Genomic DNA, 16,086 nt, shown 5'->3' with positions numbered 1-16,086 from the left:
TTGTAAAACTTATTTGCATTAAAAAATGAAATTCTGATACTCATCTATTAATAAATTATAAAATCTCTCTAATATTGTTACTCCCTATAATTCTTCCTTGAACTGTTTCTATTACCATTGACATGGAAATTGTGTTTATCAAGTGAGTCAGTCAAAATGGATCTGTTCATCTGGGGCATAGACTCATATCTGTTATCTTGCTACTGATTATGATGTTACAAAAAAAATTACATCATATAAATGAGATCATAGTCTGATAGATGATTTATAAAGATCCAAGTACTGTTATAATCATAATATGTAACTGGGCAATATTTTCACCAACAAGACACCACTTGACCTTTTATATTGTATATGAATTTTCGGATGAACATCTGTTGTGAGTGATATATTTTGAATTATCAGGCAAAAAAAAAAAAAACCCCAAAGAGTTTTTCAAAATTTCAAATGTTGATGTTGGCAGTAGAACAAACTCAGGAGGGGGGAAAAACAGCTTAATCTAGTTAATTAACAACAAAACAGCTGGGAAAATGAAACATCCCTGGTTGTGACTGACTATAATTGAAAATGACTAATGATGCTGTCATTCTTCAGCTTATATTGGAGGAAATGATGCCTGGAAGATGATAATTGCCCTCTTGACCATTTGTTTACAGCAATTATTTTTGTGTTAAAGGTTGGGGTGGAACCCTTTGGCCAAATATAGAAAATTCCTAACACCTCATTTTTTTCTCTTAACATTAAAAAAAAAATTCAAGAGCAGTAATAAAACATATTATTAGATTCATGTTAAGATTTTTCTGGATAATTTAAAAAGTCAGCGAAGCAAACCAGCTGGTGTGATCTTATCACTTCACCAAGTAACTAAGACATTTTAAATTTCATTAATGTTCTCAGTTCTAATAATGGAAGGTGATATAAGTATTTCAAAATATGTACACACATTTAAAATTTTTTAACAGGAAGAGTGGTGTTCCAAAATTAAAGTTAAAGAAAGTGCAAATATAAGAGAATGCCATCCAAATGCTTAAGTTCTAAAGAACTAAAAAAATTTTAAGTCAAATAACAAATGGCTTTTCTTTTTTGTAATAAATATTGTTGCTACTGAGGGAAGTTGTCTTCGTTGCTTTTTAACTGCTAAATTTGGGGCTACTGAGGAACCTACTGATTACTCGGTGAAAATGGAACATATTAAACTGATTCCACCAACAGCATTACCATAAAATATTATTACCAAAAGTATAGCTTAAGCAAAATATTCAACAATTCATCGAACTTATCCAAGCAATCTTCAACAGCTTCTGAAGTTAAGGTAAAGGAACAAGGTACAAATCAAATGAAATAAAAGTGTGTGTGTGTGTGTGTGTGTGTGTGTGTGTGTGTGTGTGTGTGTGTGTGTGTGTGTGTCTGTAGGGGAGAGAGAGAGAGAGGAGATAGAAAGCAAAACAAAGATACTTACTTCTTCAATTATCTTATTTTAAGATTTTCCCAGTAAATTTGCATCACAGATCTAGTGTTACATTTATATCATTAGTAGAATTGTCTCCTAATATATGTTTGATCTTTAAGAGGAAGTTCTCAAAGAAAATAAGAAGTTGATCAGTTATGGATGACAGAAAAATAAACTAAAATTTTACCATCTTTGAAAATTAAGGAAACCCTAGAGAAGGTGATGAAATGAAGGGTATATATATATATATATAAAACTGAACAGGGACGAGCCAAGCTCTTAAAGAGGACTCAGCTTGGGAGGTTAGCGTAGGAGGTAAGCAGACAGCCTGTCTGATGTAGAATGTAGAGGTGCCAATAGACAGCCAATTTTCTAAGAAACAGAACCATTCTCTGCTGTGTCCTTAATTAGAATGTCTGAAACTGGTGGATATACTAATTATCCATTTAAATACTGGATCTTATATACACACCATGAGGGATTTTCATTTTCCTTTGAAAGACTATCACCATCTTCTTTATAATTGTTACATTTTCCCAATGTACCTCCTCCCCAAAACAAAAACCAAACTTTTCTCATGGAAATGTATTGCAGGCTACTTGTACCCTTTCTCTTTCTATTAAAGGGTGAAAAACCTGAAAGTTAAGGAGGAAAGGCATTCAGTTCAGTTCAGTTCAGTTCAGTTCAGTTGCTCAGTCGTGTCCAACTCATTGCGACCCCATGAATCGCAGCACGCCAGGCCTCCCTGTCCATCACCAACTCCCAGAGTTCACTCAGACTCATGTCCATCGAGTCAGTGATGCCATCCAGCCGTCTCATCCTCTGTCGTCCTCTTCTCCTCCTGCCCCCAATCCCTCCCAGCATCAGAGTCTTTTCCAATGAGTCAACTCTTCACATGAGGTGGTCAAAGTATTGGAGTTTCAGCTTTAGCATCAGTCCTTCCAAAGAATACGCAAGACTGATCTCCTTCAGAATGGACTGGTTGGATCTCCTTGCAGCCCAAGGGACTCTCAAGAGCAGTCCAAGGGACTCTCAAGAGTCTTCAACACCACAGTTCAAAAGCATCAATTCTTTGGTGCTCAGCTTTCTTCACAGTCCAACTCTCACATCTATACATGACCACTGGAAAAACCATAGCCTTGACTAGATGGACCTTTGTTGGCAAAGTAATGTCTCTGCTTTTGAATATGCTATCTAGGTTGGTCATAACTTTCCTTCCAAGGAGTAAGCGTCTTTTAATTCCATGGCTGCAATCACCATCTGCAGTGATTTTGGAACCCCAAAATATAAAAGTCGGACCCTGTTTCCACTGTTTCCCCATTTATTTCCCATGAAGTGATGGGACCAGATGCCATGATCTTCGTTTTCTGAATGTTGAACTTTAAGCCAACTTTCTCACTCTCCTCTTTCACTTTCATCAAGAGGCTTTTGAGTTCCTCTTCACTTTCTGCCATAAGGGTGGCATCATCTGCATATCTGAGGTTATTGAGATTTCTCCCAGCAATCTTGATTCCAGCTTGTGCTTCCTCCAGCCCAGCGTTTCTCATGATGTACTCTGCATAGAAGTTAAATAAGCAGGGTGACAATATACAGCCTTAATGTACTCCTTTTCCTATTTGGAACCAGTCTGTTGTTCCATGTCCAGTTCTAACTGTTGCTTCCTGACCTGCATACAGGTTTCTCAAGAGGCAGGTCAGGTGGTCTGGTATTCCCATCTCTTTCAGAATTTTCCACATTTTTTTGTGATCCACACAGTCAAAGGCTTTGGCATAGTCAATTAGGAATAGTAAAATTAAAAACTTTTGATATATGAAGTCAAAGTTAAATGCACGGTTGATTTATGTACTATCAGAGCAATGGCTCACTCTTTAGAAAAATCATCCCTAATCTTTAAAAAGAAGTTTTTGATCCATGCAGAGATTTAAACAGTTCCCCCAGCTTGGTACCTTGTATTGCTAGGTTCCAGGTTTTGAAGGATGAGGTAGTTTTTTGTTTGTTTGTGATTTTTTGTCTTCATTTTTCTTTTTTGTCAGCTTTAGATAGCATCCTTTAATATTTTGTTATTACACAAGAGGAAGCCACTCTATATCCTAGCTTCTTTCCCTTTTCCTCTTCCAACATTTGTCAGCTTTCAGAGTGCTTTTTTCCTTAATGATGAGGTAGTTTCTGAGCCTCTAGTGTTTCAGGCAACCAGATGCCCCAGCTAATCTTCAAGAATTTCCAAGGTCATGCATGGTCCTTATCAAAAGCTGCACATGAATATTCTATTTCTCCTCACTCCTGATCTCCCAAATCAATTTTGCCCTTTGGCCACTATGAACCTGATATGGTGATTCCTCTCCCAACTTGAGGGGTAAATGGCAGAGCAGGGATGAGTTTCCATTTAAGCTGTGCTGATCCGCCATGAACTGATTTAAAAGGACATGGTGAAGGAAGGGAAAAGAAAAGAAAGAAGAGGGCTGACTCTACACAACGGTTTCCAAGGATGTGAAAGACAAGGAAGTTACCACCCCCCTGCTCTCTCATTTCTGGAAGGTAATCCCCCTCTTCCATCACTAATGCTGCAGTAGAAATTAGAGACCCCAAGAGGTGGCAGATCCCAGTTCTGAACTCACAGTGGCCCAGAATTTGAGGATATGACCGATTAGCATCAAGGTTTGGATGGTGTACATACAATGAATACACATTTTCTCATTGACTTTCAATGAAGGCTCTGCCTCTTTTTTTGCATAGGCTCAAAAGCAAAAGCCAACTGTAAGGCATATTTGTAATCTGTAGCAATTATGTCAAACCCTGCATAAACTCTTTGAGTAGGTAGAGCAGATCTACAAAATGGTCCATTTGTCCATCTCATTGCCTGCTATGAAAGTCACTCTGTTAATCAAGAAAGGTAGCTGCTTGGGACTGGCTTTCTCTAGTGCATCAAAAGAAACCCTGAAACTTGCTACTTTCAGGACGTTTTCTAGCTCTCCAGTCTAAAAGCTGTACATGTTGTTACTTTATGAAATTGATCATTCCCGGCCTGGACTGGATGCAAATTACTTTGGGAGGATGTTAGGAGTGGGGACAATATATTCCTGTATAAATGTCTATGGATATCTACTGCAGAAATCTGGGCCTTTCAGCACCTGCTGTTTGGATATTACATTTAGCCCAAACCTTTTAATTTACCTAAGAAAAACCCTCTTGTAAACTGTAAGGAAAACAAACAATTTTCTAGAAATGAAGCTTGGGCCAAGCATAAGCAGTGACCTTGGAGACAGAGTGTAAGTCATGGTAATGTTATTTGCAAGGACAAACTAGTTCTGTATAATGAGGTTATTGACCTGCACTGTTTTAGAGCAGTTTTAAACATGAGGGTGAGGCTCACTAAATCTCAGCCTGCAACATTAGCTAGAGAAGCCAGGACTGATCAATAAACAGCCACCATTACAGGCTCTCGGGAACCTTCATCATAATGGGGGCCATTATAATTTTGATCAGGTACAGAAAATAAGGTAACCTATACCTAACTTCTATTTATCACTTGGACTCTCATTTGCAAATGAAAGCCATTGATAACCTATTTTTTGAGAACAGAACTGGTTTTCCATTTCTCTCCTCATGTAATAGCCTGTGAATAAATGTGTCCCAGACTTCAAAATGCACATGAGGAAAGGAAAGAAGTAGAAACCTTTCTCTCAGGCCAGCTTTTTTTTTTTTTTTAATCAAAGAGAGAAGCAATTACATGACATTTCACTAAAAATTCTTGACCCAATAAAGTACTGATGCCCAAATGCCGATTTTCCTCTCTCGTAAGAAAGAGCAACAGAGAAAAGAAAGGTCATGGACCATATTGTGATTCTTTACAGCTGCTGGAGATAGACAGTATGATACAGTAGCTTGATCTGAATGAAGCCAAACAATATGAAAAGCATCAAGCCTGGCAAGCAATGCAATAAAGCCTCAAAGAATTTAATCTACCTTGAAGGTGGGACTACTTTTTGTATTGATGGCAGCGCACCAGGACAGAAATGAGTCCTTTAATGCAATGACTCGTTAATAGCCTTAAGATCACAGTATATAAATAGGATATGTTGATCAAAAAGACAGCTCTGCCTCTCCTATTGCAGATGGCCAATATTTCTTTACAAGTTATTTCATCGATTATAAATAGGGGAAGCATAACCCATTATGAGGTAATGGATATTGCTAGAGGTTGCTTCATTACCTTCACTGGCTCAGTGGCTGGTTTTTCCTTGTACAAATGCTGCCCTTTAGACAAAATCCCTTCCACATCCGGCTGTTTAGCTTGAACTGCTACTTCAGTTTCCTGGGGAAAAAGAGCACATACAGTGCAGATTAACTTCACAGTTAGCAATAAAATTACTAAATTTAAATATACCCTTGGAGACGCCACATGTATTGCAGATCAATTTCTGTGCAGTACAGAGGGGCACAAAGTAGTTTTCAGTGCAGAGAAAAGAAATAGAGGTCTTCGTGTCACATACGAAAGTTTAAAAAAAAAATTATCCCCAATTTACTTGAATTGTCATAATACTATTATGTAGAAACAGAGAAGATACTTGCTATTTTTCAGAAAAGGTAAAATGCAATTATAAGAAGTATGATCTATGCATGTGGTCAATATGGATAAATATGATAGTTAACTCTAATAATCTCAGTAACCCTAATGTCCATTTTACCACACACACTTCTTATTTTGGCTCTGAATCCCAAATTTTGTTTCAAGATATTTAGAAACCAAAGAAATCTTTCCACATCACTGTCAAAATGACTAACTTTCTTTCCAAAGAGTAAACACTTAAAGCACAGGATCAAGGCTGATTAATTATTAAGCAGTCAAATTAAATAGACCTTTTGGGGAATGATTCAGTTGTCTTTAAAAATCTGCTTTCCTTAGTCTGGAGAGGACTGAAGCCTGATCATATGACCAAAAAACAATACCAAACAAAACATAACACAACAAAAGAAAAAAAAACACCCTCTTTAGATACATGAATATAAAGTTTTTTGCCACTGGCTGCTCTCTAGCTCTCCCGAAAAGAGAACCAAAGACATGTGCATAAATTGAAGCTGAAGGAAGTGAAGTTAAATATTACAGAAGACTTTCTGGATGGAACACTCGTTAAACAGTAGGATGGAGTATCGATTAATCAATGTCAGGCATCAGTCAGGGCCTGGGCAATCTTCCCCAGATAGCAATTCCTGATTAACCTGTATTCTCTTCCTCCCTCTCCTACCCTGTAGCCTCCCACCACTGCGGTGTGTATGTGTCTTCATGCCACTGTTTCCTTTCTCCACTGTGTTTGTCCCTGCTCTCTCTCAGCTCATCCAAGCAGGGTGTCCTCTGAACCAAAATTACTATAATCTTATATGGCACAGTAGTGTTTCTTATAACTTGTGGGTGCTCATCACATGCTCCTGAGAAGGATTATTTCTTCAGTTCTTATAATAAATAGCAGTGGGAGGTAGCCACTTGGTGAAAAGAGTCCACAATGTTAACTCTATGTGTTACATGGGTATGTGTGCAACACACAGACACACACCCACACGTCCTTTAGAGACAATAATTATGGAAGAAACAAACCTAAAATTATAAGTATTAACTCACTCTCTATGATAAAAAGTTCTAAATGTGATTTTTTTTTAAACAGCAAAAGTGTAGCAAGTTCAAAATCAGAGTGTACTTGGTGAGGGTTGGATCTTTCCTTCTTCCCTTAGAATGATTTACAAGGGCACCTAGTTCAAATTCTATACCTTCAGACAATGAGCACAAATAGTCAACAATTTTACTACTGTTTCATGGATGCAGCAAATGATTAGCACTAACAGGTTCCTCTCCCTGCTGCCCTGAGCGGCACACAGATTTTTCCAACCAGGGATTGAACCATTGAACAGGTGACCTCTGCTGTGGAAACCTGGAGTCTTAACCACTGGACCACAGGGGAAGCTCTCCCTGTACTCAGTCTTCAACTGAAAATAAATAATTCCAAAAATCACAAATAATTGATGCCACTCTTTAGGAGGCACTGGTAACCAACCATGGCTAAAAGACTGCACTTGCTATGACAAGGAATTCCCTCAGGAAATAAACACACAAATTTTAATTCATAAAATCTTCACTGGCAAATGAACAGAAAGAGTAGCAAGGCTGACATGAAGGCAGTCCAGATATTAGTAAGTTATTACAAGTTCTAAGGAGGTGCTTATTAGATGGGCTATGGGATGCCATGTGCAATGTTCATGTTTTGCACTTATTAAAGAAAGTAAAATATTTCCTTTTCAGGCCACTGAATTCACCCTAGATTTAGTTCTCTGATGAATGAGCATTGCAAAGTCACATCATTTCCATTAATTTTTTTTTTTTTAAATTTCTGGCCACACCACGTGCAAGCAGTATCTTCCCTGATCAGGGCTAGAACTCCAGTTCCCTGTACTGGAAGTACAGAGTCTTAACTACTGGTGGTAGTGGTGGTTTAGTCACTGAGTTGTGTCCAGCTCTTTTCAAGCCCATGGACAGTAGGCCACCAGGCTCCTTTGTCCATGGGATTCTCCAGGCAAGAATACTGGAGTGGGTTGCCATTTCCTCCTCCAGGGGATCTTCCTGACCCAGGGACTGAACCCTCATCTCCTCTGTCTCCTGCTTGGCAGGCAGATGTTTTACCACTGAGCCACCTGGGAAGCCTTCCTTAACCACTGGACCACCAGGGAAGTCCACATCATTTCCATTTATAGAAATATGTCCTAGTACCATGTCCTTCCATCAACACTATTGCATCTCTTCATCCTTTAATGAAAAAATGGAGAGTTTAAGTACCTGGATGAGATTTATACTTGGTCCAACAGAAAAGAGCAATGGGTAAGAGAAATCATATTCAGCTCTTAATTCTTTGTGAGTACTTCCCCTTTATGATTTTTTTGGAGAACTAGGATCTGATTATGCATACCTTTGATAAATCACTTTAGAAAGGCCATTTTGAGGATAACTTTCTACAATTTACCTTACTACATTTATTTGCAATGTGAATTTATTATTGAGGGTCAAATATTATTGCTTGAAGGGTTAACTGTAGTAAATCTGATTAAATTCCTTTCATATGTTCCTTAGTATAGTTTTCTTGCTGCTGCTAAGTTGCTTCAGTCGTGTCCAACTCTGTGCGACCCTAGAGAAGGCAGCCCACCAGGCTCCCCTGTCCCTGGGATTCTCCAGGCAAGAACACTGGAGTGGGTTGCCATTTCCTTCTCCAGTGCATGAAAGTGAAAAGTGAAAGTGAACTCGCTTAGTCGTGTCTGACTCTTAGTGACCCCATGGACTGCAGCCCACCAGGCTCCTCCATCCACGGGAGTCTCCAGGCAAAAGTACTGGAGTGAGGTGCCATTGCCTTCTCCATAGTTTTCTTAAGCTCATGTAAAAAAATACACTATGAGAAGCTGATCATCAAGCTGAAAATTTTTTTAAAAAATTGATATCCCTTCATGCAATTAAGTGAGTTCCCTGCTGGCTCAGATGGTAAAACGTCTGTCTACAATGCAGGAAATCTGGGTTCGATCCCTGTGTCAGGAAGATCCGCTGGAGAAGGAAATGGCAATCCACTCCAGTACTATTGCCTGGAAAATCCCATGGACAGAGGAGCCTGGTAGGCTACAGTCCATGGGGTCGCAAAGAGCTGGACATGACTGAGCAACTTCACTTATTCACATGCAATTAAGATTTGACATGGAAAAATTTAAAAGCAAACAAACAAATACCAGCCAAATCACATGACTATGCAAAGATAAGAAAAAGCTGCTTAAATCATTAACTGTGCTGAAAATATCAACAAACTGCTACAGTGATATTAAGTGATTCCTATCAAGTGATATAATAATATTAACAAAACAGAGTTTCTGAAACATTACCATGTGTCTGGGCTTTCCTGATTGCTCAGATAGCAAAGAATGTCTACAATGCAGGAGACCTAGGTTTGATTCCTGTGTCAAGAAGATCCCTTGGAGAACAGAATGGGCACCCACTCCAGTATTCTTGCCTGGAAAATTCCATGGACTGAGGAGTGTGGCGGGCTACAGTCCATAGGGTTGCAAAGAGTGGGACACAATTGAGTGACTAACGCTTTCACTTTACCATGTGTCAAACACTTTATTTTTTGTACATCTGTTCTCGTACTTACACTCCTACATAAAGGGTATTATCTGATTTTGCAGATGATGAAACCAAGAGAGATTAGGTCAATTTTTCAAGGCAATATAGCTTGCAAATGGCAGAGATGATATTATTAACAGAAAGTGTGTGTCACTAAACCTCCAATTCATCCTACTTTGTTGAGTAGAGCATGTGTGTGTGTTCTGTGTGTGTGTGTGAACACACATGCATATGCTAAAACTGGCAGTCATGCTTCTTACTATAATGTTCATTTTTTTCTCCTCTTCTTCAACTCCAGTGCATTCTATAGTATCATTCCAATGGGTAAATGAGAGAAAACCCTGTCTTTTCCCACAAAAAATAAATTCTTACATAGCCTTTAAAAAATTCCAAGAATGTCTCTTTGTGGGTTTATGATTGTCAAAGTGATGATATCCAGGTCAGAGAATTGGTTTAAGTAAACCTTTTATCTCCCCAATGACCTCACATCTTTATATGATTTAAGATAAAGTGAAGAAGTTCACCACTAAAATGGAAACACGGCTAATTATAGTGGCCACTTTTTTCTAAGTACAAAGTGTTAAACTTCAAAGAAAATTCAGACAAGAATGTCTTCATGGGATTTCAACCAAAAAACTCACTTCTAATAACAGAACATTTCCATTTAAGTTTTTTCTCTGCCTTACTTTTAATATATCCTCTGTAATATAAGATTGTACACCAGGAGTTAAGACCCTTATGATATAACTAGAGTTTTGTTTTTTTTTTTAATCATTGTACTGACAGTTCACTACAATCTCAGGCATAATTTTAGGTATGTAATTTTTGTTGAATAGGTAATAGGAACAACCATTAATACTTACTAGGAAAATACTGTACTGTATTTAAAAAAAAAATTCTGCCTTGATAGGTATTCAAAATGGATTAACTCTCTAAGCACCTTCAGTTTTATTTCTTTTTATTTTATTTATTTATTTATTTTTTTACTTTATTTTACTTTACAATACTGTATTGGTTTTGCCATACATTGACATGAATCCACCAAGGGTAGTTTTATTTCTTTTTAGACAGCATTACTTATACTGCTGGTAGTGTTGGTCCTGACAAGCAGCGAAGCAATGGTTAGTGATTAAAAAAAGATTGAACAGTACCTTTAGGGATGAAAGTAGCAACTCACATGCAAATTAATGTACACTCATATTTTAAAAAAAATTATTCATTGACTATTATATTTCTAATTCAATATTAAACTGATTGTATGCACACATTTCTTTTTAAACTAGAAATTTGGTACTGCTAAGGAGATATGTATTTTGCCTTGTTTTCCTTATTTTGAATTTCTTTGTATTTCTATCATTTTACTTATTGTTAACCTTACAGTGTATCTATATATATATATATATATATAAATATATATATATATGCACACATATATATGTGTGTATGTGTGCATGTAAGTTGCTTCAGTCGTGTCTGACTCTTTGTGACCCCATAGACTGTAGCCTGCCAGGCTCCTTTGTCCATGGGATTCTCCAGGCAAGAACACTGGAGTGGATTGTCATTTTCGTCTCCAGGGGATTTAACCTGCATCTCCTGTGTCTCCTACATTGCAGGCAGATTCTTTACCATCTTCACAAAGTAAAAAGAATATCAACAGCCTTTTCACATATGTTCCAACATTCATTTGTTCATTTCCCAAACATTTATTTAATATTTACTATATTTCAAAGTCTTGGCTAGGAACTGGGAATAATATGTGGCAGAAGGATACACACAATCATGTATTAAACTTGGACTGCAACAGGTGTAATGACTAGCAATGTTCAATGTACAATGGGGCATGGAGGAGCAACTGGTCAGGTCTGTGTTTGAGGGACAAAAAGAGAGTAGGGGCAGGCCTTATTGGAGAAGAAAGGTTTGAGCAAAAACTTGGAACATAGACAGCTCAGGTGCCTGGCTGACAAAGGAATGGATGATGGAAAGTAGTCAAGAGAGAATCTGGTGTATGAAAAGACTGGAAACAGAGGCAGCATGGTGATCCCACGTGGGGAAATGGGAGGAAATGATGCAGAAGCAGAAGCAAGAACCAAAGGAAAGAAGGAATCTTTATATCATCCTCAAGACCTTAGTGGAAAAACCACAAAAAGGTTTTTAAACAGGGGAATTACACTTGACTTCTAATTGATATTCTAAAAATGAATATATATGAATCTCTGAATAGGTAAGCAGACAGAGCTATCTGTCTAACATCCATCTAATGTACAGTTTTCCACTCAAACAAGCTGTCTGAATAAGATACATACACTGCTACTGAAAACAGAAAATATATAAAGATGACAACTATATTCTTTAGCAAACCTAAGTACCTTTTCACTTAATTTCCTTATTTATAAAGAGTATTTCCTGCCATTTGACTGTTCTGTCAACCATCACAATCAATGGTTTTCCTATCAAGTCTAAGATATCATGGATAGAAGATCACTATTATGTCATGAATTGCTAAGAAAGTTAAAAAAAATTAACTTTGGAGGCACTATTGTGGCAAATACTTCAATTTCAGAGATGTTGAGATATTAAAAAAAAGATTTTAGAATCAATTCTAAGATGTTTGTGAAAATTATGAATGGCTTATTAGTTCATTATTATTCACTGACTGTGTGAAAATATCTGCCCTGTGGGTGAATATACTCTCTTCCCCATTGACTTTGGACTTCACCATGTGCCTCAGTTAGATTAATGGACTGTGGGCAGACATAACTGCATGACAGCTTTGAGCTGGGTCTTTAAAGGCAATTCAGGATTTGTTAGTACCTCCAGTTCCTGTCTTTTACCATGAGAGAATAATGTATCATAAAGGAGCTGCTCTTTCAGCCTGGGTTCTGGATGAGAAGACATTTGGAGCAGATTCACAATCTAGGATGAGAAAAATCTCATCTTGACCCATAGTGTGGAGTTGTGTCTTCTGCCACTGATCTGCAGACACATGAATGGTTAATCAATGTCTATTGTTATAAGTCACTGGAATTGGGGGGTCATTTGTTACTGCAGCAAGAGCTGACAATTACGATATTATAGTGAAACAAACAAACATACAGCTTTGTGGGAAGGAAAAAAAAAAAAAAAGTAAGCCCTAAAATAAATGTGCCCTAGTCACGTATATTGACTGCACCGTCTCTCATTCCACATACAAACTGTTTGCTAAAAAGGGTGGCAAGAAACGAAAAATGAAATGGAATCAATATTGTGTTAGAGCCTGACTTCTCTGGCCTAGATTGTCAGGCAGAGTCTGACAAATGAAGGCTGATGGATGGAAAAACATAACATTGTGCTGTTGAGTTTCTTTCTCTTTCCCTTCATGCTGGGTGACTGTTCTTTTATTTATCTACAATTAGGATTGCTAGACCACAGCAACACAGTTCTCCTTCACTGTAACTGCAGCCTATCAAGTACGTGCCAAGCTGACTGACAAAGAATGACAGGTTCTCCCTCTCCATTCTGAGCTAATTAAGGGCAGCCCACCAAAGGGAGGCTTTCTTCTGATTTAGAGATTTATAGATTTCAAAAATAATCTGTCCAAATATACAAAATATAATGCTGTATTGATTTTTTAAAGTGGCAAGTGTTAGGAAGCCAAGAAGAGAGAATCTATTAAGGGACATAGGCTATTCAAGGCCAACCAAAGAGTACACATAAGTACAACCATCAAATAATGAGACTGATAACCAGAAGCTACTCTTAGAAGCCCTCCATTCATAATGATAGGATTTCAAAGTCCTTTGGGTGGTAGAATGCCTTTGGCAAATGAAATCTTACCCAACTCTCCCCAGCATCTAGTCAATTCATTCAGTAAATATATACTGAATATAAGAGCAACTATTATGTTCTAAATTCTGTTTTGATACTGGATATATAGCAGTGAATAAAACAGAAACATTTTCTGTTTTTGTGAACTTCACATTCTAATGGGGACCATGGACAATAAAATATAAATATAAATTGAAAGTGAAAGTTGTTCAGTCGTGTCTGACTCTTTGCGACCCCATGGACCATATAGTCCATGGAATTCTCCAGGCCAGAATACTAGGGTGGGTAGCCTTTCCCTTCTCCAGGGGATCTTCCCAACCCAGGGATCAAACCCAGGTCTCCTGCATTGCAGGCAGATTCTTTACCAGCTGAGCCACAAGGGAAGCCCAAGAATACTAGAGTGGGTAGCCTATCCCTTCTCCAGTGGATCTTCCTGACCCAGGATTTGAACTGGGGTCTCCTGCATTGCAGGCAGATTCTTTTCCAATTGAGCTATCAGGGAAGCCCAAAATATAAATTATGGCATATCAAAGAATGAAAAGTGTTAAAGAGAAAAAATAAAGTCTCAAGTGGGGATAAGAGATGTATGTGCAGGCTAAGGAACATGGGAGGTGGATATTTGAGAAAGTGCGCCCAGGAGAAAAGCCCTCACTGAGAAGATGACATTTGAATAAAGATTAGGAGGAAATAGGGGAATGAATCATGTGGTATTTCAGGGAAGGGCAATACATGCAGAGGAAAAAGCAAGTGCAAAGGCCCTGGGGCAGGAGTGTGCATGACATGATCAATACAAGTATAGGGAAGCCAGGGTGAGAAGAGTCTACTGAGCAAGAGGAGAGTATCAGGAAGCAAGCCAGAGAGATGGGGGAGGGTAGGTCCTGCTGGGCAATGACGTGAGGACTTGGGTTGAGTGAGAATAGGAAGCATAGGAGGGTTTTTAGCAGAGGAGTGATGTGATCTGACTTTTTTTTTTTTTTTTACTTATTTTTTAATAGATCATTCTGGTTGCTGTGTTAAGATTAGACTGAAGGAAGATAGAAAATGGATAGTAGTTATAAGCAGGCTCCCAAGTGGGTTCGTTAAATGTACATTGCTTGGAGGGAAGTACTTGTTTGTAGAAACCTGATGCACTTACTCTAAAAATCTTTATAGATACAGTTCTTAAATGAGGACTAAATCTCTGATCTGATTTAATAGCAACAAAGGACACTCACTGAAACTGCTGCTCCCCAGGTTTTACTATGTTCCTAGGTCCTTATTGGAGAAGAATGTAGGCTCTTGACCGGTTATCTAAATGCCAGTCCTGGCATGAGTTAATTGCAATAAAGACCAAATGGCCCATAAATCCTAAAACATATTCTAAAACCTTTGCTATCTGGCCTTTTGAAGACAAAGTTAGCCAGTCTCTGATCCAAAGAAAAGGTTAGGATTGGCATCAGTGACTCTCAAAACCTTCAGGTTCACAGAAAAATTATATGCGCTGTTATTTATAAAGATAAAACACAAGCAACATTTTGTCTTTTATCCCCTTATATTGACTCATAGACATGTCAAACAATTTAAAGTTATACTTTAGAGAGGGCTCAACAAACAAACATTTTAGGCCTTGTCCAATCGTGGATTCTATCACTGTCATGTAAACGTAGCTAGAGACAATACGTAAACAAATGAGCATGGTGGCCGTGTTTCAATAACAACTGATTTACTAAAAGACATGGTGGACTGAATTTGGCCCTTGGACTACAGTTTGCTGACTCCTGCTTTGATGTATTACAGTGTTCTTGGAAGTAATCAGACTCAGGAATAAGAACCTGTGGCTTCTAGGCTTATCAATGGGGCAGGTCACTTAAATTTTCTAATTTCAGCATCTTTAATTATAAAATGGATGGAAGTGACAGATATTGTGCTAAAGGATTAAAAACAACTTTTGCCCCTCTGTATGAGACTTTGGGGCTTCCTTGGTGGCTCAGCTGGTAAAGAATCCATCTGCAATGCAGGAGACCTGGGTTTGCTCCCTGGGTTGGGAAGATCCCTGGAGAAGGGAATGGCTACCCACTCCAGTATTCTGGCCTGGAGGGGCTGAAGGGCGATGCCTGATCACACCATCCTGGGAAGCTGTGCTTCTATGCTTATGGTCAATAGCAGCCTTGTTCAGTTGCGTATAAGACTTGCTGATGGGCTTGGCAAAAATAATTTCTAAGATCCACATTTTATTTGCACAAATGTGCTGCTCTGAATTGAGAGACTATAAATGATGATATGCCATAGTCTAACTGACAGCACTTTCTTCTTCATGATAGATAAAATAATCATGCATATTCTAATCAATAGTGTCTTAGAAACAATTAGATATGGTATATGACCAGATTATTCATGGTAGGTCAGGATCAAATGATTTAGTCTATGCGAAGGTAATACTGTTACAATTTACTGAAAACTTACTAAGTACCAGGGCTTCCCTGATGGCTCAGACGGTAAAGACCAGAGTTCGATCCCTGAGTTGGGAAGATCTCCAGTATTCTTGCCTGGAGAATTCCAGGGACAGAGAAGCCTGATGGGTTACAGTCCATGGGGTCGCGAAGAGTTGGACATGACTGAGCGACTAACACTTTCACCCTCACTAAGTACCAACATTCTGCCATGCACTTAACATTAAGTCACTCGCTCAGTCGTGTCCAACTCTTTGTGA

General features: G+C 38.3%; 1 protein-coding gene across 1 annotated transcript in view; it reads right to left on the bottom strand.

Moving 5' to 3' along the window:
- DMD (dystrophin) overlaps window positions 1-16,086 on the bottom strand; it is a 2,235,978-nt gene that overhangs the window by 748,980 nt on the left and 1,470,912 nt on the right. The window contains exon 49 of the mRNA XM_052663429.1: window positions 5,661-5,762. Within this exon, the coding sequence (XP_052519389.1) occupies window positions 5,661-5,762 (102 nt within the window). The remainder of the gene's footprint in view (window positions 1-5,660; window positions 5,763-16,086) is intronic.

The sequence above is a fragment of the Budorcas taxicolor genome, chromosome X, assembly GCF_023091745.1.
Source record: "Budorcas taxicolor isolate Tak-1 chromosome X, Takin1.1, whole genome shotgun sequence".
In the NCBI taxonomy this organism is placed as follows: Eukaryota; Metazoa; Chordata; class Mammalia; order Artiodactyla; family Bovidae; genus Budorcas; species Budorcas taxicolor.
This window is presented reverse-complemented; position numbering and strand designations above follow the sequence as displayed.